At 36.1% G+C, this 26,084-nt stretch overlaps 1 protein-coding gene across 1 annotated transcript; it reads left to right on the top strand.

Annotated features, from left to right (window-relative positions):
- The first annotated feature begins 548 nt into the window (after positions 1-548).
- Positions 549-25,870, top strand: LOC137006929 (tonsoku-like protein). The gene is made up of 28 exons (XM_067368088.1): positions 549-773; positions 1,248-1,343; positions 1,514-1,656; positions 1,734-1,917; positions 2,094-2,223; positions 3,467-3,638; positions 4,306-4,420; positions 4,628-4,773; positions 6,260-6,412; positions 6,775-6,900; positions 7,246-7,441; positions 8,196-8,251; positions 8,341-8,430; positions 8,580-8,652; positions 8,734-8,897; positions 9,319-9,442; positions 11,032-11,261; positions 12,438-12,903; positions 14,127-14,314; positions 14,753-14,853; positions 14,946-15,102; positions 16,181-16,259; positions 16,370-16,677; positions 20,886-21,057; positions 21,167-21,342; positions 22,615-22,688; positions 22,841-22,974; positions 25,421-25,870. Exons 1-28 carry the CDS (start codon positions 740-742, stop codon positions 25,621-25,623), a joined length of 4,290 nt encoding a protein of 1,429 aa, XP_067224189.1. The 5' UTR covers positions 549-739; the 3' UTR covers positions 25,624-25,870.
- The last annotated feature ends 214 nt before the right edge of the window (positions 25,871-26,084 follow it).

The following is a 26,084-nucleotide window of genomic DNA, read 5'->3' as shown; positions in this document are numbered from 1 at the left end:
CAAATACTGTGCAAATACCCCCTCTGGACATCACTTTTGTACACTACTACTGTACTTTTTCAACTAGTATAATTTTGCAAACCTAAAACTTTTTTGGTAATTTGAATAGGTTAATATAAATAATGTCTTTCTAAAAAAAAAAAAAAAAAAACCCAACTTTAAGTTTTAAAACACGCTTTTATAATCTGGTTTCATAAAAACACAAGAGGGAAAATTAAATACACGAGTATCAACGCTCGAGTGCCATTAATTAATAACAGTAAAACCGGTTTCTCTCAAATAAACTTGGTTTACGTATTTTATATTAATTATATTCTACTGGTAATCAGAATAAAAGGAAATAAAAGATTTTTTACCTTATACGTGTAATTCATCGGCATATGTGGCTTTTTAATAAACATTTCACTGTAAAAAATCAGAACGACAATGTCCTTATCAAGATGGCCTCTCTGTACGGACATTTTCAGTGAGAGAATTGTGGGAGACTCCTGACGTCAACTAAACTAGCCAATCAGCGTCTCTTAATGTTTTCGTGCCGTGAACTTTGGCGCGCCGCTTTGAAAGAATCAACTCATCAATGAATATATACGATCATCAGTATTGATCAGCTTTAAACCCGATATAAAGACATCAATGAGGACGTGATTTATAGTACTACAGCTGTTCGCGCGCGGGTAGTTGTTTGTTATTCATTAGATGCGCGTAAGTTTGTAGTGTTCCGCTGTAGAGATCCTGGTAAATGGACAGGATGACGTCTACAAAAGAAATCAAGCGTAAGTTATTATATTATAAAATCAGCAATAATATTATTTTTGGTCATCGTTTTAAGATTGGTGATTTATTGTCATATGTTAGTCAATTCTAATGAAAAATTTGCATTTTAATGAAAATAACAACATCCACGTATTTTTTTTTGTTTTGTTTACATATGTATATGTCAGTTATAAATGTGTATAACATATATTTATATATTTATTAATTTAATATATTGTATTTTACTTATATATTGAAATTGACTAGAGTGTGTATGGACAAGCGTATGAGCTGTCTATATATATATATATATATATATATATATATATATATATATATATATATATATATATATATTAGTATGTTTTTTTCATTAAGTATGTATTTGTTTATTTTAACAATTATGGTTTAGTATAATATTATGTTAATATTTGTTATATAATACAAAATGCAGATATTACTATTAATTAGTATTAATTTTCATGTGTTTGCAGAACTACAGAAGGCCAAGAGTAAAGCCCAAAGCAGCAATAACCTGAAAGAGGAAGCCAGTCTGTGCAATCAGCTGGGGGAAGTTTATGCTAAAACAGGTGAAAAAGAAAATGAAGCCCTTAAAGACTTAAAGCTCTGGAAGTTGTAGGTTCAAACCCTAGAAGGTTTGCTCTGTGAGCTGTCAACATTATGATTATGACCATTAATGTGACAAATGTCTGTTGAATGAATGTATTGAGATAATCAGCCTGGAACATGTTTCTTCTAGGTGACTATCGAGCTGCTATTGAGGAACATCGGAAGGAATTGGCACTGTCTGAGATTTTGCATGATGTGATTGGATCTGCTGTAGCAAATAGAAAGATTGGAGAATGCTATGCAGAACTGGGGAACATTGAAGCTGCTCTGAAGGTTTGCTTATACATATTAGTCAGAAGGGGAGTCTGTACATTGAGTGCAGTAATTCACACTCTCTCTATCTCTCTCAGCACCAGAGGCTTCATCTGAATCTAGCTCGATCTGTCCATGATGCAGCAGAGGAGCAGAGGGCACTGGCCACTATTGGAAGAACATACCTCTTCCTTTTTGATTCGGACCATTCACGGGACAGCTTGAAGCATGCTGAAGATGCGTTCATGAAGAGTTTGGCCATTGTAGATGAGCGACTAGAAGGTTAAAGAATTAATTTATACATTTAAAATGATTAACCTAGTGGTTAACCGGCTCAGAATGACATACTACTAGAAATGCTTATATAATGTGATAATCTAAAAATAGTATACATTGTATACTGTTTAACCTGTTTTTTTTTGTCCATGTACTTTATGTTATTGTCTCTGTTTCTGCAGGTACGGTGTCCTCACGAGAGCTCAGTGAGATGAAGGCCCGTCTCCTGCTGAATCTGGGCTGTGTGTATGATGGGATGAAGGAACCGCAGCGCTGCAGTGATCTCATCCGACAGAGCATCTACATCGCAGAGTAACAAACTTTTGTCTATAAGCAAGCGAAAATGCAGTTAAAAAGTTTGTAATTCGTTTTTTTTTTTTTTTTTTTTTTCTCGGTTTTTGAAAAAAATCTAATCTGCTCACTAAGGCTGCATTTATTTGAAAATACAGTAAAACAATAATATTGTGAAATATTATTACAATTTAAAATAACTTTCTATTTGAATATATTTTAAAATGTAACTTTTTCCTGTGATGCAAAGCCGGATTTTCAGCATCATTACTCCAGTCTTCAGTGTCACATGATCCTTCAGAAATCATTCTAATATGATGATTTGCTGCTCAAGAAACATTTCTTATTATTATCAATGTTGAAAACAATTTTTGCCGCCTAATATTTTTGTGGAAACCATGAGACTCAACTGTTCAAAAGTTTTGGGTAAGATTAAAAAAACGATTTCATTTAGCAAAAATGCTTAATTGATTAAAAGTGAAAGTAAAGACATTTATAATGTTACAAAAGATGTTTATTTTTATTTTTTTTTAATGACAATTTTTAATAATCAAAGGATCCTAAATCCCTATATACACTTGAGTATTGCAGAACTTTTTTTCCAGTTTTTGTTTTATTAATTATAAACACAAATAAGAGTGTAAACAGTGACAAAAAGCAAAGATAAATACAGTGTGTTCCAATATTAATAAAAACAAAATACAAAACAAATTAAAAAGAAGAAAAAAACAAAACACACACATCTTGAACAAACAAACCACAGTCAGAATATCATGTCAGTTGTTCAAGCTGTTTATGACATTTGTAATACAACCATCAGAAACCAAGACTTACTCCGTACCTGCCAGGCCCGAGGATTGCAGAACCTTTACCAATTCTCTCGTTTTACTAAGCAACAAAGATTTTGTTTTAGATTTTATTTATTAGCTATAGTTTATTTGGTTTCTTCCCATGAAAATAGCCATGGTAGCTGGCATGGCCTTTAATCATAAACCAACAAACCAACTAAGCAACAAATTGTGCGATGAAACATTGTGTTAGTAATATTTTTATATCAAATCACTGAATCATTTTCTATATAACTAAACTAAATAATAATAGTTATTTTAAATAGTTACATGCAACCTTATTTTATTTAGGTTAAGAATGTTTTATAACAAAACATTATATAACAATTTTTAACATTCAATCAAAATATTGTAGATGAGAGAATTCATTATGCCCGTGTTGGTGCAAAACCATTTTGTGTATATCTTTCTTCTAGGAAAAACAACCTTCTAGAGGATCTGTATCGTGCCAACTTCAACCTGGGCAGCATTCACTTCCGAAACGGGCAGCACTCACGTGCCATGCGCTGTTTTGAGCAGTCAAAAGAATGTGCCCGCAAAATGAAGGACAAGTTCAGTGAGAGCGAGTGCTTCCATAGTATCGGAAAGGTGATAATCCCACAGCATCTCCAAACAGCAGTATGGCACTGTTTACATGTGGTATTAAGATACGTTTTGGTCGATTGGATCACAAGTGGGTGTAAAATGTTTTGAGCTTTTGACCACTTCCAGAGGTAGTTGAAAAACATATTCGACCGGATTGCTTTCGTAACGTAGATGCTCATGTGGTCGAATGTGTTTAAACAGCCACAAAAAAACGCCTATTCTCGTTCTATAGACCTTTTGTGTAAACATGGGAAATTTAAACTTTGTTGGCTGAAAACCTACGTTTAGTTGAATACGGTTCTCTCACCATTCCTGATTTCTAACACACTCACAGCGTTCTGCGTGCTATCAGAGCAGAAAGTTTATTTTATCCATTAGATCAAAAGATCTAAAAATCCCCTTACATTTATCCACCTATAGACTTTCCCCTTGAAGAAATCAGGACAGAAGTGATTGAAAGTGGACAAAAGAGACGGATTAAAACACCAGGTGTAAATGGGTATGTGTCTTCCTCGTATACTTGTGATCCGATCGACCAAAAGGCATCTTAATACCAGGTGTAAACAGGGCCTTTGATCAACATGTGTTGGTCTTTACCTGTATGGTTTATTTCCTGTCCCTTCTAATGATTTTTGACAGGTGTATTTATATTTTGTGTGCATCTGTTCAGATATTGCTTCATCTTGGTGACTTTTCGGCAGCCCGGCGTTCTCTGAAGAAAGCGTTCTGTCTAGGCTCCCAGCAGCCTTCTGAACGTGAGGCAGTCAAGAAAGATTTCAAACATGGTGAGATTAAGAACATCTGTAAGCGACAATGCTCAGCATTGATCTGTGTCTTAAAGCTGCACAGCTTATGGCTGAATGCAATTTTTTCTTTGAGCGTAATCGAGGAGATTTTTCAGTTAGAAGATGCTAAATTAAAGCACTGTGGCTTCTCATAACAGTATTGGCAGATATTAGCATAGCGTTTGACTGAATATGTGTCTGATGCAGCGATACGTGGCTGTCAGCTGGAGCAGACGGCAGCAGAAGTGACTGAAAAGTTTTCCCATGAGGCCATGGATCTGTCAGAGCAGTTGGGAGATCTTTACTGTAAAGTGGGCTGCTATAACAAAGCTCTGGAAGCATATCAAACACAAGTAAGAATATGTACAATACACCCAAATACAATTAAAGTGTCCTTATTGTGCTATTTTAGAGGTTTCTAAATTTGTTTTGGAGGTCTCCTACAATAGGTTTACATCCAAGGTCATAATATACATTGCAGCATCACCTATTTTCTCACGGACCCTCTTTTCCGAGAGCCTACTCTGCTCTGATTGGTCAGATGGCTTTTGACTTGTCTCCTGAGGCCACAAGAGGGCGATCAATGCAATGATGCAATGATCAAAATAGTAATGCACCACAAAGCAATGAAAGAACATGACTTTTTTTAAAAAAAAAGTTTTACATGGCTTTCTAAACATGTGGCTCTCTTGTGCGAGATGCGAGTGCTAAGGTCAAATATGTCTGTCTTGTGCTTGTTTACATAGAAAACAACGGAAAAGCAATGCAGAAAATGCGTTCTCTGTGAACAGCTTGGTTACGATATTGATGTAACCAAGATCTTCTCCTCATTGAGCTTCTCTATTTCTGCAATGTTTTGACTGAACAACGCAGCAACGTCGCATCTAGTGGGTTCAACTGGATAGACTAACAAAAAAACATTAAAGGTGCCCTAGAATCAAAAATTGAATTTACTTTGGCATAGTTGAATAACAAGAGTTCAGTACATGGAAATGACATACAGTGAGTCTCAAACTCCATTGTTTCCTCCTTCTTATATAAATCTCATTTGTTTAAAAGACCTCCGAAGAACAGGCGAATCTCAACATAACACCGACTGTTACGTAACAGTCAGGATCATTAATATGTACGCCCCCAATATTTGCATATGCTAGCTCATGTTCAGGGCATTACACAAGGGGAGCCAGTATTAACTGCGCGCGATTTAAAGGGGCCGCAGCCTGAATTGGTGCATAGTTAATGATGCCCCAAAATAGGCAGTTAAAAAAATTAATTAAAAAAAATCTATGGGGTATTTTGAGCTGAAACTTCACAGACACATTCAGGGGACACCTTAGACTTATATTACATCTTGTAAAAACTGGTTCTAGGGCACCTTTAAAACGCAACAATGACTATTACATTATCATCGCATCTTATGTGCCACTGATAAGGTTGCCTGATGAACACCTAAAATTAATTTTTTTGCATTAGAATGTGGATTTTTGTGATTTGAATGTGGATGTGAGACTGGATTTACTGACTACTCATTTCAGGCAGTTCAGAATTACTTCATTATTTTGAGAGACGGTGCACAATAAATGTCATTATTTTCATCTTTTAAACTTTGCCAACGTTTTACATTCACAAACAGCTATATTACACAATACATCAAAAGTAATAATATAAAAAAAATAAGCATAATGGGGCACTTTAGTATATCGCAGCCATATTATTAGTTTCTTTATAGTTTAAATAAAATGTTTTATTTGCATTTACAGTAATTTAATGTATTTATTTTCAGTATATTACTGTGTAACCTTTATTTTAAAGTTCTTTCTTCATGTGTTTGTGTATTAGCTGGTGTGTGCAGAGACTTTAGGGAAGCCTGCTCGTGAGTTAGCCGTCATTCACGTGTCGCTGGCGGCCACATACACAGATTTGCGACAACATCACAGGGCCGTGGAACATTACCGACAAGAATTAAAGCTGAGACAGGGCAACCCTAAAGAGGTAACACACCCACAGATAAGTAACTCCTCACAAGCTGCCTACTAATTAACTACCAGACACTTGCAGGTTTATTTTTGTGTGTGTGTTTGTGTGTGTGTGTTTGTGTGTGTGTTTGTGTGTGTGTTTGTGTGTGTGTTTGTGTTTGTGTGTGTGTTTGTGTTGGTGTGTGTGTTTGTGTGTTTGTGTGTTTGTGTGTGTGTGTGTGTGTGTGTGTGTGTGTGTGTGTGTGTGTGTGTGTGTGTGTGTGTGTGTGTGTGTGTGTGTGTGTGTGTAAAATCTGTTTACATCATCCTGAGAGCTGAGTGACATTGCACAAACATCCTCATTTTGATTTTGATGTATCTTGTTAATGTGTTTTTCAGGAGTGTGAGACATGGTTGAATATAGCTGGTTGTCAGGAGGAGATCGGACAGCAAATGGAGACCATTGATCAAAGTTTTAGTGCTGCTCTGAGCTGTGCTGAGAGATCAGGACTAAACAAACTACAGGTTTGTTAAAATAACTTGAGTCTTAATGTTCACACACTGGTTTCATGTGCAGGAGACTGTTTTCATGATTTGAAGAGGTATACTTTCTGAAAACAATGTAGTTTGTCAGTGGTGCTGACTAATAGACTACCAACTTGAGTGTTTTGATGTTTGATGCTGATCATTTAGAGAGAACCGTGGCCGATATTTAGATTATATCATGCTATTTAATGTCATTTTATAGTAATAACACATGCACAACATTTCTGTCCTTAATGTAATATATATTTTACAAAATGATAACTAAAATAGTCTGTCACTTTGGATATAAGCAGCGATGTAATTCCATCTGTGATGTAATTCTAGAGGCGTGTTTTGAGAGTGTGGGTTCAGGCCCAGCGGCGCTGCGGCTCTTCACAGTGTGACGACACAGAGGCGCGGCTGATGGAGCTGTGTGAGCGGGACGGCGTGAGACTGGAAGATAGTGAAGATGAAGATGAAGAAGAGGAGGTGGAGAATAGTGAGCCACTGGAGGACAGTGACATTCAATACTCTGACTCTGGTAATACACACACAACGTATAGAGGGTTTAGGCTGTAGAATACTAACAATGATTTTGGTTTTGCTAACAATGAGGTTTACTGCAATACAGATAAGATAAAGTACAGCTGTAGTCTTAATTTAGTAGTTTATATACTATTATGGTATTTATTCATATTTTGAATTAGCTTTTATTTTTATATATTCATTTTAATATTACTAATTTGTCATTTTCACTAGATTTTTAATATTTATATTTAGCTTTTATTTATTTATTTTTAGTTTTAGTAATTTGTACTTAAACTGAAATTTTATTTCAAGGCCACATTTTTTTTGTGTCTTATTTTTATATTTTATTTTATTTCAGCTTTGTTTCAGATAGCAAAATAAATTTGTAATAGTTTGTTTTAGTTAACAATAACAACACTTATAGTTACCATGGTACAGTGATGGCATCAGATTTTGAAATTACCATGCATATACAGTACCTTGATTTCACTTATCACATGCAAACCATTGAAGTACCTTGGCATAAATACCATGATATGTGCCATATTATATATCAAAGTACCAAGGTATCACTTTAGTAGACCTGATATTTACTTAATATTTACTATATGATATGTTCAATTAACAAAATGTAATGTTTTTTTTTTTTTTTAATGATGAAAAATATTGGCCTGTCCAGTTTGTTTTGTTGCAACAAATATGTTTATTTATGCATGTAATCAGGATGTTCAATTATATCTGAGTGAGTGAATAATCTGTTTGTGCAGATGATGATCTGGAGGGTTACGATAAGATCGTCACAGGCAAGAGGAAGACGCAAAGGGTGAGATCTTAGAGACTGTGGTTTATGCTGTTCTTCACCGTTGTGTATTATTATTTGTTCATCTTGTTTAATCTTTGTTGTTTGCGCAGTGGAACCGACGGAATGAGAAGGGCGAGACTGTTCTCCACAGGGCTTGTATAGAGGGAAACCTAAAGCAGGTTCAGTGCCTGATTGATCAGGTGGGTTTGGCTTTTTTTTAGTGTTGGTACTTCACCTTTTAAGAGTGAAATGGCTTTGACCCTTTTGATGAAGTATTTGATGGATGTTAAGACACCATGTGTAAAATGGACCTTTCTCTGTTATGTGTTTGGTTGATTTTCTTTGACAGGGTCACCCAGTTAACTTGAGGGATTACTGTGGGTGGACTCCTCTGCATGAAGCCTGTAACTACGGTCATCAAGGTACTGCATTCTGCAGGTTCAATATGGTATTATGAATATATAGCTCATCAGAGAGACTGAGATCTTTTTCTTTTTTTTCAGAGATTGTAGCTTTACTGCTAGACCGTGGAGCAAATATAAATGACCCCGGGGGTCGAGACTGTGATGGTGTCACACCCCTGCATGACACACTGAACTGCGGCCACTTCCATGTAGCACGACTGCTGGTGCAGAAAGGGGCGTCTGTCACTGTTCGTAATGGCAAGGTCAGGCAAACGTGCATTTCAAATTGCATGTATTTAAATAAATGTGGTTTAAATATACACTTTCTAATTTAATGAAAATATTAAACAGCACAATTGTTTTCAACATCGATAACAAAAGGAATGTTTCTTGAGCAGCATGTCATCATATTAGAATAATGATTTCTGAGGGATCATGTGACATTGAAGACTGGAGTAATGATGCTGAAAATTCAGCTATGCATCAATATTTCATAAAATTACTGCTTTTACTGTATTTTTTTTTACTGTAGTCTTGAGCAGTCTTGGTGAGTTGTATTGGTTATACACAAGGCTACTTACACTAGCATTCTCATCTTCCTTTCAGGAACAAAACTGATTGATTCATCATCTCTCTTTATTGATTCCATGCACATTTGTCTTATATGTAAATATTTATTTATAGGGACATACTCCTCTGGACACTATTCGTCAATGGTTTAAGACTTACAGCCGACAGCTGGACCAAGAGACAAAGCAGGATTGTTTGGAGACTGAGAAACTCCTCAAGAGAGCACTATCAGGAGATGGTGAGGAAATAAAAGATACTCTTATATATTCTGCAATATGTTTTTTTTAAAGATGCTGTAGAACGTCTTTTTAAAAGATGTAATATAAGTCTAAGGTGTCCCCTGAATGTGTCTGTGAAGTTTCAACTCAAAATACCCCATAGATTTTTTTTTTTTAATTAATTTTTTTAACTGCCTATTTTGGGGCATCATTAAATATGCGCAGATTCAGGCTGCGGCCCCTTTAAATGCTCACGCTCTCCGCCCACGGAGCTCGCACTTGCCTTAAACAGAATAAACAAAGTTCACACAGCTAATATAACCCTCAAAATGGATCTTTACAAAGTGTTCGTCATGCAACATGTCTAATCGTGTAAGTATAGTATTTATTTCAGTGTTTACATTTGATTCTGAATGAGTTTGATGGTGCTCCGTGGCTAAAGCTAACATTACACACTGTTGGAGAGATTTATAAAGAATGAAGTTGTGTTTATGAATTATACAGATTGCAAGTGTTTAAAAAATGAAAATAACGACAGTCTTGTCTCCGTGAATACAGTAAGAAACAATGGTAACTTCAACCACATTTAATAGTACATTAGCAACATGCTAACGACACATTTAGAAAGACAATTTACAAATATCACTAAAAATATCATGATATCATGGATCATGTCAGTTATTATTGCTCCATCTGCCATTTTTCATTGTTGTCCTTGCTTGCTTACCTAGTCTGATGATTCAGCTGTGCACAGATCCAGACATTAATACTGGCTGCCCTTGTGTAATGCCTCGATCATGGGCTGGCATATGCAAATATTGGGGGCGTACATATTAATGATCCCGACTGTTACGTAACAGTCTATATATATATACACATTATATATATATACACATTATATATATATATATATATATACACATTATATATATACACATTATATATATATACACATTATATATATATATACACATATATATAGACACACAATATATATATACACACATATATATATATATATACACATTATATATATATACACATTATATATATATATATATACACATTATATATATATATATACACATTATATATATATATATATATATATATATATATATATATATATATATATATACACATTATATATATATATATATTATATATATATATATATATATATATATACACATTATATATATATACACATTATATATATATATACACATTATATATATATATATATATATACATACATACACATTATATATATATACACATTATATATATATACACATTATATACACATTATATATATATACACATTATATATTTATAACATTATATATGCAGAAAAACAATATTTTCAACCTTCATTCTGACCCTCTGTCTAAAATGATATATATCCATGTCATGATGATCCCTTTAATGATAACAAAGGAGACAAACACAAAATTTCTGAAATTAAACTCTTTAAAATTCAGTACAGTACTTGATTTAATGACCTAAATTAGATTGACGGAACCTTCAAGAATATTTGATTTATTTGAGGAACTATTGATACTTCAAAAAGGTAGTATTTAAAAATCCTTGTCTTATTCTGCTGTAGTTTCAGTTGTATCGACGACTCCACGGCAGCAGAAGGAGCTTCAGGACAGTCAGCTGTTTGATGCAGAGTATTCAGAACCGCTGCTGCAGGAGTCACCGCCTTCACCCCAGCAGATCATTCCACGTCCCGCTCCGACTGTCCCTACTCCAAAAGACTCAGCCCCCAGACGCAGGGGCACCTCAGGTTCAGCCCGCCGGCCACGAGGGATGGAAGCAGATGTTCTATATGGGGTAAAGTTGCTTTTCTGACCAGTTTTTCCTAGGGCTGCACAATATGTTGAAATAAAATATTGCGATATGGCTTAGTGCGATTGCCGGATTGCGCCGGCTGCTATTCAATTCAATATATGTGCTACCTGTTTTAGTGAAGCAAGGCAAGACGGTGTTGTCGCCCCGCGTCAGCTACATCTGGACTAAAAAGCTGTGTTTCAACTCACTTCAAAGATTTCTGCTGACTGTCAACTAGCATGTGCCTTCTCCACCAAATCAGATATACAAACTGTAAACAAAGCAGCGCTTGATTACCATTTTCAATATCAATCATTCTGATCACTTTCTTCATTCCAGGCGGCTCATGTTGTAATGAAAATATTTGCATTTTGGAATGCTCAGGCAAGATGATGTAAAATTAGAACAGCCTTCTGTTCAGAGTCAGCCTTCTTTACTAGCTTTCATCACTTTCGCTTTTATTTTCATTCACTAAACTGAACATCCAATCAGAGTGAGCTCTCTGACTGACGGCCTGATGCCTATTCAACATGCTGAATTGGCCGAACTGCCATCAACGTGAGCCTGAATACAGCTGATGTGTGGAACACACAGCAAAGACTAGACCAGGGATGGATAACTCCGGTCCTGGAGGGCCAGTGTCCAGCAGAGTTTAGCTCCAACCCTAATCAAACACACCTGATCCAGCTAATCGAGGTCTTTAGGATTAGTAGAAAGCTATAGGCAAGTGAGTTTTTATCAGGGATGGAGATAAATTCTGCAGGACACTGGCCTGCAGTTGTCCATCCCTGGACTAGACCGACAATTGCTCACTGACGGCCCAATATTGGCCGACTGCCGACTTGGTGTGTCACGGCCCTAAGACACTGATATCATGAGCTGCATGTGTAAATGAACACAGTGCAGTGCTTCTCTCTGAAACTAGCATCTCATATTTCTATTTGCCATCCACCCATCTAAATAAACAAAATGTCCCTTCAGGGGCTCCATAGAATGCATTATTCATTTTCCGTAGCTTTCCGAATTTGGAATTATGCTTTGGGCACATCCCTACTGATCAACATGCTTCTAAACAAAATATTGCAATGTCAGTTTTTTCCAATATTGTGCAGCACTATGTCTTCCTCAGATTTTCTGTTTGTAAGCAAGAGATCAAGTTTTTTGTTGTCGTTGTTTTAGAACGAGAGCAGTTCTTCGGATAATTCCGACTCTGATTGCTCGCTCAGTCCTCTTCGTCCTGTTCGGTCAAAACCGCGTTCCCCAGTGGCCCAATCCTCGCAGGAATTTCCACCCAGTCAGGATTTGCCCTCCGTATTAAGTGTCAGAGAGACCACGTTGCCTCCACAGTCAGAATTGGGCAGACTGGAGTACCAGAAGGCCATGCAGAACCTGGGCAGTGCCAAATCCCGCCTCCTCTCTCAGAGTCTATCAGAGCCAGCCTTTACCAGCACACCAGCAGTGTCGGCCAATAGCAGATCAGCTTTGGTCCCAGAGGAGCAGTATCTGGCAGATGATTGGCTGGAGGATGACCTGAGTGATGTGCAACCCAAGAAGAAGCGGAGAGTTTCTGAGCACAACATCCCATGGGAAACAACTTTCAGAAATCACAATCATATCTCAGGATCTACTGAAGCTTCTCCTAGAGGTGTGTGACATACCGGCACAATCATATCCACTCATTAAATGAATGAGGATTTCAATGTACACAAAATAATGTAATCAGAATTCTTAAATTTTTATTAATTTAGTTCTTGTTCTATCCTTGCATGATAAATCCTACATTTAATATCTAACAACTAATATTTTTATTTGTTTGCGCTCCCTTGCATTTATTTAATGCTAAAGTAATGCAACACTTTAAAGGTGCCCTAGAATCAAAAATTGAATTTTTGGCATAGTTAAATAACAAGAGTTCAGTACATGGAAAACACACACATTGTGTTTCAAACTCCATTGTTTCCTCCTCCTTATGTAAATCTCATTTGTTTAAAAGACCTCCGAAAAACAGGGGGTTTAAAAGGGCCGCACGCTGAATCGTGTATAGTTAATGATGCCCCAAAATAGGCAGTTAAAAAAATTTATTTAAAAAAATCTATGGGGTATTTTGAGCTGAAACTTCACAGACACATTCAGGGGACACTTTAGACTTATATTACATCTTGTGAAAGAACGTTCTAGGGCACTTTTAATAAAGTAATGCAAAAGGAACTCCAACATTAGTTTTCTTAAAAATGAATGACAATTAACAGTTACTTATATTGTGATTAACACAGTAATGTAACACATTTCATCAAACACTTTCAAAAATAACATTCCCCAACACTGAAATTTACTTGATTCTGATTGGTCAGTCTCTACACTATATATCATAGAATAATATTTGACTGCAATGTAATGTATTACAATAATACATTTAATAGACAGATATTAATGACACTAAACTCTTTTATTGCTGATCTTAATTAATTTGATGTCTCTCATTTTTTTTCTCACATTTTCATATGAATATTTTTGTGGTTCTGATTACCATGTTAACAGTTATTTTGTGATAATGGGTAGCTAACTAATAAAATAAAATAATATATATATATATATATATATATATATATATATATATATATATATATATTTTGTATGATTTTTATAATTTAATATTAATATAATATCATTATAATAATAATAATACTGATATTAAATGATGCTAAACTATTCCATTACCTGTTGTTAATTAGTTTTTGTCTCACGCTATTCTGCAGTTTATTTCTTTTCATTGAAATTTTTTTGATTAATTTTGGGCTCCTGATCACCATGTTGACAATTATTTTGAGATAAAGGTCAGCTGACTCTCTTGGATTTTTCTCATTGCAGTTCAGAGTTCCTCCAGTAGGGGTCTATCTCTGAAGAAGGGCACTAATAAGTCTCGGCAGGTCAAGATGAATCAACTGCCCGGGATGGTGATGCTGGGCAGGAGAGAGGTCAGCAGGTCGCAGAGTCCCATCATGACCCAAGAATCGGACTCCATTCATGACCCTGCACCTCCTACCCATCAGTCAATGGTAATAGGCCTCACTATATCATTGGCTGTGTTTGGAATGGAATGCTAGCTTACTGTACAGTAGTGTTGTTGTACTCAAGAATGTTTTTAAGGTCTTGGTCTCATTTGACTACAACACTACTGTACAGTTTGCACTCTATAGTGCTTGCTATTTTTTTTTTTTTTTTTTATATATGTGAAATGGTATGCTGAATGCAAGTGTATAATTTTTATAACCTCATTACTTTATATGTTTAATTTAGAAAGTGGCATTCAGTTACCATTTTAGAAATAAATGCAGTTCTTCTGCGTTTTTAACCCAATTTTATGTAAAACATTACTAAAAAAAAAAAGTTTAAAAAGTAGGTTACAAATAATACTACTCATTGTGTTTGATACTTAGACTGCTATGATTAACAAGTTAATATACTGAATAATGATTGTTTTTTTTTTTTTAAAGTCGCCAGCATCATTCCAGAACCGAACAGCACATGTGCCTGCACCAATCAGGATGAGGGTCAGAGTTCAGGACAATGTATTCCTGATTCCAGTTCCTCACAGGTCTGATGCTAGTTTTGTATGTGTCAGATAGTGTGTGTGTGTAGTGGGATCTGAGTGTATGTAATCTAGATATTGTTTTTGTGTTTGTGCAGTGAGGCAGACTCCTGTACGGTGGCGTGGTTGTGTGAGCAGGCCGCTCAGCGCTACTATCAGATGTGTGGATTACTGCCACGTCTGTCCCTGCAGAAAGAGGGCGCTCTGCTCTTACCCACAGATCCACTGCTGGCCGTACTGCACACCAATGAAGAGGTCAGAGGTCACGTGAAAACTTCTGTGTATTGTTTTGCTTTTGCATAATTTTTTACAGTGTTGTGTTTTGTTTTGTTTTTTTAAAGGATAAAAAGTTTATAGTGGAAATGTAGCAAAACAATCATATTGTCATGACTAAGAGCAAAAGAATTACCTGGAAAATAAATTATTATAATTATATAATAAAATATTTTTTTCATGTGGGTGGAATCACCAATATAATATAATATATATAATAGACAGATGTTAGACTATTTTATTTACTGTTAGTTACTGTTTTATTGCACATTATTAATTGGTTTCATGTCTCTCACTATTCTGTAGTTCATTTCTTACCACCTTTTTAGAACAACATTTTTATCACCATGTCAAAATAAAACAAAAAACTATTTATGACCAAATTATGGAAGCTTGGTGCCAGGATATAAAAAAATAAAAAAAGTAATTTCTTTTTTTTTTCTTACCTTTCTTTTCTGACTTTTTTAATTGAGATATATAAAGTCACAATTGTGAGGAATAAAGTTGCAATTCTCAGTAACTTTTTTTCTCAGAAATGAGAGGTATAAACTTGCAATTGCAAGATATAATGTCAGAAAAATGTTTTAAATTTGGTTTTCATAATTATTTGAAACTTCATTGACACAAAACCAAACGATATTATTATTCATAACATATGATTTAGTCTAGTAGTGAAGTTGCACCATCATTTAAAAAACAAAAGACTAAAGTCTCAGTAATGCGTTATAAATATTACTGGGTGTGTCTGAAGTGAAAAGGCTTGGCTTCTTCTTTTTTCTTCTTCTTTTATTTCCTTCTTCTTCTTCTTCTTTTTTTTAATTGTTCTATGGTTTTAACAATATTGTCCAGGCTGATTTTCACCTTTGAACAAAAGAAAAATAAATAAATAAATAAAAAAATAAAAATCCATAAAAATAGTCCATACAACTAGAGTGCTAAAGCCTACTATAAGTGTTTTGACTCCATACAGTAGCTTTGTGTGGCAAACAGGCTAAAAGTTTGATTTCCACCAAAAATCTTTCTTCCTTTTTTCATCTTTGGGTCAATCTTCCTGCTGCAGGTTCTTGCTGAAGTGTGTTCATGGGATCTTCCTCCGCTCCCTGAGCGCTACAGGAAAGCCTGTCAGAGTCTGGGAGTGGGTGAGTGACTCTTTGTTTTATTAAACTTCTTTTCAGTCATAAAGAAATCTGGGATCTTTTTTATTACAAAACATGCTTGTCTCATTTTTTTCATGTTATGTGTGTTTCAGAGGAGAACCGGCGTGTGTCCCGGCTGTGTGAGGTGCAGGACAGCAGCTCCTGTGTGAACGTCTGTGGACTCAGTTTGTCTCCGGCGTCTCTGACTCCTCTTCTCCGAGCGCTAAAACTGCAGGCCAGTCTCACGGAGCTGTGCATCACTGCCAACCGCCTGAACAACGACCTCCTTCCAGAAATAATGTCTGCTGCTGCCACTATGCCCAGACTCAGGATTTTAGACATATCAGCCAATCAGATTACTGGAGAGGGTCTCAAGAAAGCATCGGACACATTGGAAACAAAGAGTCAAGCTGCTTTTCCTGTAAGTATACTTTAATTCATTCAGTAATAAAAGGCTATAAAGCTGCATTCACACTGCCAGCAACATTGCAGCTGTTTATTTGGAGTGAAAGCGCAAGTGCCAGTCTATCTGGGTTCACAAAACCAGTCAGGTTTTGGGTCAGGATGGCGACGTAGAGATGCACCGATCGATCGGCCAGGGATCGGAATCGGACGATTTTCCGCATGATGGAAAATGGCCCGATCCATTTTGTTCCCAGCAGCACAGGCCATACCGTCAACTGCGTGTTCTTTCTCTCCCCTCACTTACTCATCATTTTCCTAATTCCCTCAGGTTTCGAGTTCACACCAAAAGTGAGTGAACCACTGACCTATATAAGTGTATCGCACCCAAGCCGCTTCTCATTCTTAGCTGTCAGGGCTGTATGATTTTCGTGATGCAGAAAACACGGACGGAATCCAGTCATAAAAGCAGAATTTACTATATAACACGGAATGTCACGGAATGAATTTGTGAAATAAATCAAAAGTAGGTCAGTACACTAAAAGGGTCACCCAAAAATGAAAATTCTGTCATTAATTACTCATTAATGTCATTCCACACCCAAAAGAAACACAAATTAAGATATTTTTGATAAAATCAGATGGCTCAGCAAGATAATTAACACTTTCAAACACCCAGAAAAGAACTAAAAACTTAAAACCTAAAAAATTTAAAACAGTTCATGTGACTACAGTGGTTCAACCTTAATCTTATGAAGCGACGAGAATACTTTTTGTGTGCCAAAACAACTTTGACTGATACACGCTCCAAACCACTGATTTGAAACAAGATTCATAAAGCTTTGAAGCTTTATGAAGCAGTGTATAAAATATATATTTATACTGCGGGGCTGTTGAATGCTCAAATCTGATTGGTTGACCAATGTTCTAAGGTGCGCAGTTATTTTCAGTACGGACACACTCGCACAGAAATGTTTTGTCAGCGCTGCTCTGACGAATTAATCAGTAAAATAGTTTAGCAACTTAAAAGCTACTTGAAATTTTCACCAGCGAGGTAATAACTGTGCGGTTCTTGAGGTAGATAAACTTATGGTTTCACTATTAGTAGAGACACTGCTGCTGTGAGAGACTCAGATATGCTCTATTCAAACAATATAATTCAATTCAAAGTGTGCTTTATTGGCATGACAGTTGTTACAATGTATTGCCAAAGCATTTCTAATTTTTACAGTGAATCAACATACATGTACATATACACACATAAAAAAGTAAGTAGAACAATCAATCAACATTTTAGAATTCTGTGAACAATTTAGAATTCAGTGTGTATGTGCGTGAGTCTGCGTGTGTTTTTATATGTGTGTGTGTGTGTGAGGGCATTACTGATTAGTCAAATACCTCTTTATGTGACAGGCATCAATGTATCTTGCTGCTAGTAGGAAACAATCTCTTTTTTTTCACCTAATAAATGTTGAATTAGTGTTTTATTGGTTAATTTTATGAAGTTAGGGCAAAGTATTTCAAAAATGTCTTTCTGATTTCATCATAGTTAGGGTAGCTGGTGAGGAAGTGTTGCTCTGTCTCCACTTCCCTGGTCACAATGCGGGCAGATGCGGTTCTCTCTGGGCAGCCAGTTCTGTCTTTATCTGCCCGTCTCTCAGTCTGTACCTCATTATTATTATTATTCTTAATTTATGGTCTTTGACTGTACTCAGATATTCTGCTGCTGTGTAGTCTCTATTTAGGGCCAAATGACATTCAAGTTTACTTAGTTTTTCTGTTGTTTCAGTCAGGTCATTTTTTTTGTGCTTTTATAATTTGGTTGGGCCTATTCTGTGGTTGAATGTGTCAATGTCCTGTGGGTTGGCTGTTGTTAGTCATGTTAGTTTGTTTTTGCAGCTTCGGGACCATCTGAATCAGGGGGCTTTTTTCACTGTTCATTTCATGAACTTTAAGGGTTTTAAAATGGTGAGATTTGGGGTCAATCATTTTTAGATGTTTCCAAAATTTGATGGCTCATTTCTCAATGTGGATTAATAAAGGGTATTGGCCTAATTCTGCCTTGAATGCGTTGTTCGGTGTGTTCCTCTGTACTCTCAGGATACTCTTACAGAACTCGGCATGCAGGGCTTCTGTTGGGTTTTGTCCCATTTGTCAAATTTGTGGTTTAAGAGAGGACCCCAAACTTCACTGCCATATAGTGCAATAGGTTCTATGACTGATTAGAATATTTTGAGCCAGATTCTGATTGGTATTTCAATTTGGATTTGGATTAGGCCTCTCTTTCAGTTCATTCACGGCCAAATTTAGCTTTCCAGTTTCAGCCCGAGGTATCTTTTGTTAGCTTGTGGCATGATCAATTTTGACCAAGGGTGAAATTGTGTCTATTTCCCTGACTTCTAGGTCTTTTCTGGAATGTTAGTACTTTAGTTTTGTTATGGTTGATAGTCAGGGCCCAGGTCTGACAGAACCGATGCAGGATGTCCAGGTTCTGCTGTAGACCCTCTTCTGTTGATCTGGCAGGACCAGATCATCTGCATACAGGAGGAACTTTATAGTTGAGTCATGAAATGTGAGGCCAGATGCTGCTTATTCTTCTAGTTGTTTCGCCAATTCATTAATGTAAATATTGAAGAGGGTTGGTGATAGTGGGCAGCCTTGTCTCACACCCCATCCTGGAGTGAAGATCTGTTTATTGCCCATTTTAAAGCATTGATTGTTTGAGTACATTGTTTTTATAATGTTGTATGTTTTATCCCCGATACCTGATTCTAGAAGTTTAGACAGAAGACCTAAATACCAAATTGAATCAAAAATTTAGCTTTAGTTTTGGTTAATGTATTTGTCAATCAGGGTATCTTCTTCATAAATTTGAATTTGTCATTTGCCATTACAGATGCCCAGTTTTCTGTAACTTTTGTAATATTTACCAATTACAGTGTGCCAAACATTACAGTCTTTTGTGTAGAGGAGCAGAGTAATGATCTCTCTCTCTCTCTCTCTCTCTCTCAACTGCGTTAATAATTGTATCAACTGTATTATTCTGCTATCAAGGCTCAAGCCTCCATTACTAGTTCTGAAATGACGTTTTGGAATTGGCAACGGAGGTTTGGTATGAAATGTGTAAGAAATTAGTCCCACACAAAAGAGTGTTTTAAGGACAAAAAACTGACAAATTTCTTAATACAACATCGGAACAGTGTCTTGAGGTGTGATAACCTGCATTACCACCTCGGGTGTGCATTATTTTCTAAGAATTCAACAGCCCGTCATCAATTATTCCTTATAAAAAAAAAAAAATATATATATATATATATAATATATATATATAATATATATATAATATGTGTGTGTTTATACCTTGAATGCAATATAAGTCAATTTGGATAAATTTCAAAAGTGTTATTTCCAGGCCTGGTAAAGTCGTGCAAAGTAATTACATCATTGGAAAAAAATTCTTTAGTTGATTTGTATAGTCAGTTGAGGGAAGGCGTTTCTTTGGCTGAATATTCATATTCATTATGTGATCTTTATACAATTTAAAGGTCCTTAAGTCAAGACAACTTCGTTTATATAAAGTTTTATGCAGTACCGATTGTTTCACAGTAGTAAACAGGAAAATTATTTTTCAGTGATGCAATTGCAGACTTAATCAAATATGAGACAAGTTCAAATTCTGCTGTAAAGAAGCTCTGGAAAATCAATAGTGTCATGATTCAGCTCAAGTCAGTACAGTGTTGATTCAGTTGAATAACTACGGAGTCCGCAAGAAAAAAAATTAAATCGTGCGCACTTTTTTTTTTTTTTTTTTTTCTGCATGTCATGTCTGGGGCGAGGTAAATAACTGTGTTCAGTGACAATTCTGAAATTTTAATTCAAATTCAGCTGTAAAGCAGCTCTGTAGAAGACAATAGTGTCATTATTCACATTTTCAGTGTAGATTCAATTAAGTTGTAACGGTGTCAATGTTGTAAAAAATCATCAACAGTCTACTAATACTTTAATGAGAATTGACATGTAGTTGAAAATGAATGATGTAGTTGACATGTAGTTGCAAAGTTACTTATGGTTAGTTGAATGTCTAAAGTGGACTAACAAATTAAAGTGGATCCATTGGGGTATTGATGCATACATTGATACAGTGTTTTGAGTTTTCATAATTTTCTCTTAATTATTTTTATATTCATTTTCACTCTCCTTTTCTGTTCACATTTTTTGTCTCTGTAGTGTCTAGAGGAGTTGAATTTAAGCATGAATCCTCTGGGTGATGGCTGGACACAAGCACTAGCAAGTCTTCTGTCCGCTTGTCCCCTGCTCTCCTCTCTGTCCCTGCAAGCCTGTGGCCTCTCTGCACGTTTCCTCCAGCAACACCGTCTCCTATTAGCCAATGCCATGGCCAGTAAGTGCACTGTCATATCTGAGCTACATCTGATCTGAAGTGGTTTGGCAACCAAGTGAAACCAAGGTAGATTTATGTTGTTTCTGCAATGCTATATTGTGCTCTCCAGGCACCGGGAATATGCGGTCGGTGTGCCTTTCCCATAATGCACTGGGCTCCACTGGTTTTGAACTTGTGTTGAAGACTTTACCGATGCAGTGTCTCACGCACCTTCAGCTTTCTGCAGTCTGTAGAGGTCCATCCGACCAGCCTGCCATGGAGATCCTTACTAAACTCCTGACACAGGTACACTAATTTCTTGTCCATAGTTCTTTTAACTTTTTTATCAATCAAAAATTAAAAAATGTATCACAGTTTCCACAAATATTAAGCAGCTCAACCTTTTTTTAATATTGCTAATAATAGCCCCTTTTCACACATACAGTCTTTACTGTTAAATTATGGTTGAGATCACATGTAAATAGGACCCTTTCAAAAATACCAGTAAATCGATTTTGGCAATTTACCGGTAGGTATGAGAAGACTTTGCAATTCGGAGGCCCATTTCAAACAAACAGTTGGAATAAATGCGGACTTGTACGGCTGTCAAAAACAGACAGTTTCTAAGTCTACTTTGAAAGTCACCAAACATTAACTTCTTGTTTTTTTTATTTTTTATTGTTGTATAAAATCAACAGACTACCACATTTGCAATTGTGCTGATATTCAGGAAAAAGGCCCTCTATATCCTGTTATGAATGTTAAAAATCAAAACTCATACAGGGACATTTTTGCCCCATATACCTATGTTTTGGAGGGCATTTTCTATTAATTTTGGTGGCCAAGTCCCTGTTCATTTCTGTCTCAGGGCTCTTTCTCAAGGCCCCTTCTGTTGCGAGACCCATTTCAAGCAAAACAGGTGAAACCTAGCAAGTGCCGCTACCGATTACCAGTAAATTCCCAGTATGATGCTGTGTGAATCTTTGACCATTGCACCTCATCTCATAGATTTTTCAGTGTCGAGCTTGAGACCCAGCCTTCTTTTATGGCAAGCCAAAAGGGTCGGAAATTAGTGCTGCACGATTAATCGAAATCAAACTGAATTTCCTATTTGGTTTAATATTTTAATTTGGTAATAATGATTATTATTATTATTATTATTATTATTCAAATTAATATATTAGCACAATCCATTTGTTGTATAAATCACATTTTAAATCGCAATTTTAACCAGAAAATTCGCAATTCAATTTTTTTCGTTTGGTCTGGTATCTGATATCACTTAGCAATCAAGAATCCGGAAGGTTGGCAAGGAGATTGTAATACACATAATCACATAAAGTTTAAAATACACAATCATTATTAATATATTTTTTTCAGCTGACAGTAGACCGAGTACAGTTGGATCAGAGGGACAATTTGGATGTTAAATAACTGCGTATGCATCAAACCTGCACCTATGATTTTTGCTCCACACATGCTATAGTAGCATCCGTAATAAAAGTATTGAATAAAGTCTATTTAACACTGAATAGTTATGTAAATAATATTGACTAAATGTTTATGTTTGGCTTCCAGGGTGACTGTCCACTCACACACTTGAATCTGGCTGGAAATGGCCTTACGGACCACAGCGTCCTCTTACTTGCTAGGTGAATCATTCAACTATTCTTTTACTGTACTGAAATCTTAATGCATCATTTATATCCTTATTTCAGTTAGCAGCTCTTTACAGTAATAATTATTATTGTAAATATTACATATTTATAATAATTTCTCAATAATGATCATTGGTACTTTTTAGGTGTCTTCCTGTTTGTCCATCCCTGGTGTCTTTGGACCTGTCTGCAAACCCTTTAGTGACCACAGTCGGTCTTCAAAGTCTCCTTAACGCCCTCATGGAAGCCCAGCGACCTTTGACCCATCTCAACCTTCAAGGTATATTCTTTTCCCCAGGTGCTTTTTTAGTGATATTTAGGATTGATTGCCAGCATCTCGTCTGCTCAGAGGCATAAATTGTCCTTTTATTGTGTATTTTGCTTTTGGATCCTGCCAGTGGTTTAGTGTTTAATGATCTGGGCTGATAACATAAACAACCTCAAAACAGTGATGTCTACATGAGTAAGACCGTTATCTTGAAGGGAATTTAAGGGTACTGTCCCTGTAGTAGGTTTACTGACAATTCAGACCTGTACTATTACTTTATGAACTTTCAGATCTGATCATAAGTGTGAGGAATTGCTAGTACAAATATGTCATTCTGGTTTTGACAAGCAATTAAATTTATTACTATGAAAAGTAAAAGTTTGTTTGACACTATTTCCCATGCATCATTTCTTTTAATTATTTTAGTGCCTCTAGTCAGATCATAATCTTGCAGAATCAAGTAGCAAGAAAGAAAGAAAGTACCACATGCATACAGATCTACATTTTGAGAAAATCATTCATCATAGTTACTTATTTTATCAAAGGGATGTTTATCTGCTTACCCCCAGTGCATCCAAGATGTAGGTGACTTTGTTTCTTCGGTCGAACGCAAATTATGATTTTTTAACTGCAACCGCTGCCATCTGTCAGTCAAATAATAGCAGTAGATGGGAACTTCAACTATAACAGTAAAAAAAACTTGCTTAGACAAATCAAAATTAAAACCTGCGGCTCGTGACGACACATTAATGTCCTAATACACGAAACGATCAGTTTGTGAGAGAAACCGAACAGTATTTATATAAATTTTTTACCTCTAATACACCACTATGTCCAACTTCGTTCAGCTTCCTGTTAGTGAGGTCAAAAAACGCGTTGTGATGACGGAAGTGATGTCTCGCCCATATACTTCAATGAGCGTGAGACATCACTTCCGTTGTCAGAGCGTGATCTGACCTCACCAACCGGAAGTTGAACGAAGTTGGACATAGTATTTATATAATTTTTTACCTCTAATACACCACTGTTCGGTTTCTCGCACAAACCGATCGTTTCGTGTCTTAGGACACCAATGTGCCGTCACGAGCCGCAGGGTTTAATTTTGAATTTGTCTATGGAAGTTTTTTCGACTCTTATTGTTCAAGTTCCCAATCACTGCTATTATTTGACTGACAGACGGCAGCGGTTGCAGTTAAAAATCATAATTTGCGTTCGACCGAAGAAAAAAAGTCCTCTATATCTTGGATGCACTGGGGGTAAGCAGATAAACATCAAATTTTCATTTTTGGGTGAACTATCCCTTTAAGTTAGGAGTTATAAATCCTATTAGTGTAAAAATTCATGGGGGCACAGTGATTACCACAGAATCTTAAAAATGGCTCTTCATGAAAAAAAGGTTGCCGACCCCTGATCTAAACAAACTTAAAGGTGCCCTAGATGGTTTTTTTACAAGATGTAATATAAGTCCTAGGTGTCCCCTGAATGTGTCTGTGAAGTTTCAGTTCAAAATACCCCATAGATTTTTTTAAATTAATTTTTTTAACTATTTTGGGGCATCATTAACTATGCACTGATTTTTTCAGCACGGCCCCTTTAAGAGATGCGTTCCCTCTGCCACACGAGCTCTCGACTATATATACATTGCATAAACACAGTTCACACAGCTAATATAACCCTCGAATGGATCTTTACAAGATGTTCGTCATGCATACTGCATGCATGCTTCGAATTATGTGAGTAAAGTATTTATTTAGATGGTTACGTTTGATTCTGTATGAGTTTGAGGCTATGCTCTGTGGCTAATGGCTAAAGCTAACATTAAACACTGTTGGAGAGATTTATAAAGAATGAAGTTGTGTTTATGAATTATACAGACTGCAAGTGTTTAAAAATGAAAATAGCAATGACTCTCGTCTCCGTGAATACAGTAAGAAACATTTAACAGTACATTAGCAACATGCTAATGAAACATTTAGAAAGACAATTTACAAATATCACTAAATATATCATGATATCATGGATCATGTCAGTTATTATTGCTCCATCTGCCATTTTTCGCTGTTGTTCTTGCTTGCTTACCTAGTCTGTGCACAGATCCAGCCGTTAATACTGCCTTTCCTTGTCTAATGCGTTGAATGGGCTGGCATTATGCAAATATTGGGGTCATACATATTAATGATCCCGACTGTTACGTAACAGTCGGTGTTATGTTGAGATCCGAGTGTTTTCCGGAAGTCTTTTAAACAAATGAGATTTACATAAGAAGGAGGAAACAATGGAGTTTGAAACTCACTGTACGTCTTTTCCATGTACTGAACTCTCGTTATTCAACTATGCCGAGGTAAATTCAAATTCTGATTCTAGGGCACCTTTAAAATGATTGCTGTTGTTTGTGAATGTGGCTTGTGTATTTTACAGTGTGTGTCCTCTAACATTTAAAGTTCGTTCTTCACAACAGGCTGTCAGGTGTCAGGCCCTCTGGGTGATGTTTGTGTGGACAGTCTGTCTGATCACATCCGAGACCTGCGTTTGTGCTCCCAGAGTCTGAATAAGCTGGACCAGGATGCACTGCAGCAGAGCTGGAGACGGAGATCAGAACCTGTTCATGTCTTCTCTCGCAACTCCAAATGCATGCTGAGCATCTCTGCAGCCTCGCAGTAAACTATTTTAGGCTGTAGTGTTAGTCTAAATATAGCCTCTGCTAGTATTGTTTATGTTGAAAGTATAAAGTTTTTACTATTAATGGGTGAATGTTTGACAACATTTGTCTGTAAATATTGTCTAATTGTGGCATGTATGAAGTTGTCATTATGTATTTTTTTATTGTAATTATTTGTATGGACACTTGTTTGTTTATACTTATGACTCAATGCCATTTTATTCCATTTAGTCTTTTTGCAAATTGTCTTTATTGGAGATTACTTTGTGAAATTCTAGAAATTATGAGTTTGAAATGGGCATGAGACATCAATGTGTAGTGCGGTGCTGATGGACCAATAAAATACAAATTCAAGCATGCTCTGTTGGTACAAGTTTTTGAAAAATTGGAAAAGAGCAAAGACATTAAAAAATGAATGTTTTTTTACACCTTTATTTTCCAGTTGATTTCAGAAACAAAAATT

This window comes from Chanodichthys erythropterus, chromosome 18 (assembly GCF_024489055.1).
Source record: "Chanodichthys erythropterus isolate Z2021 chromosome 18, ASM2448905v1, whole genome shotgun sequence".
Taxonomy (NCBI): domain Eukaryota; kingdom Metazoa; phylum Chordata; class Actinopteri; order Cypriniformes; family Xenocyprididae; genus Chanodichthys; species Chanodichthys erythropterus.
This window is presented reverse-complemented; position numbering and strand designations above follow the sequence as displayed.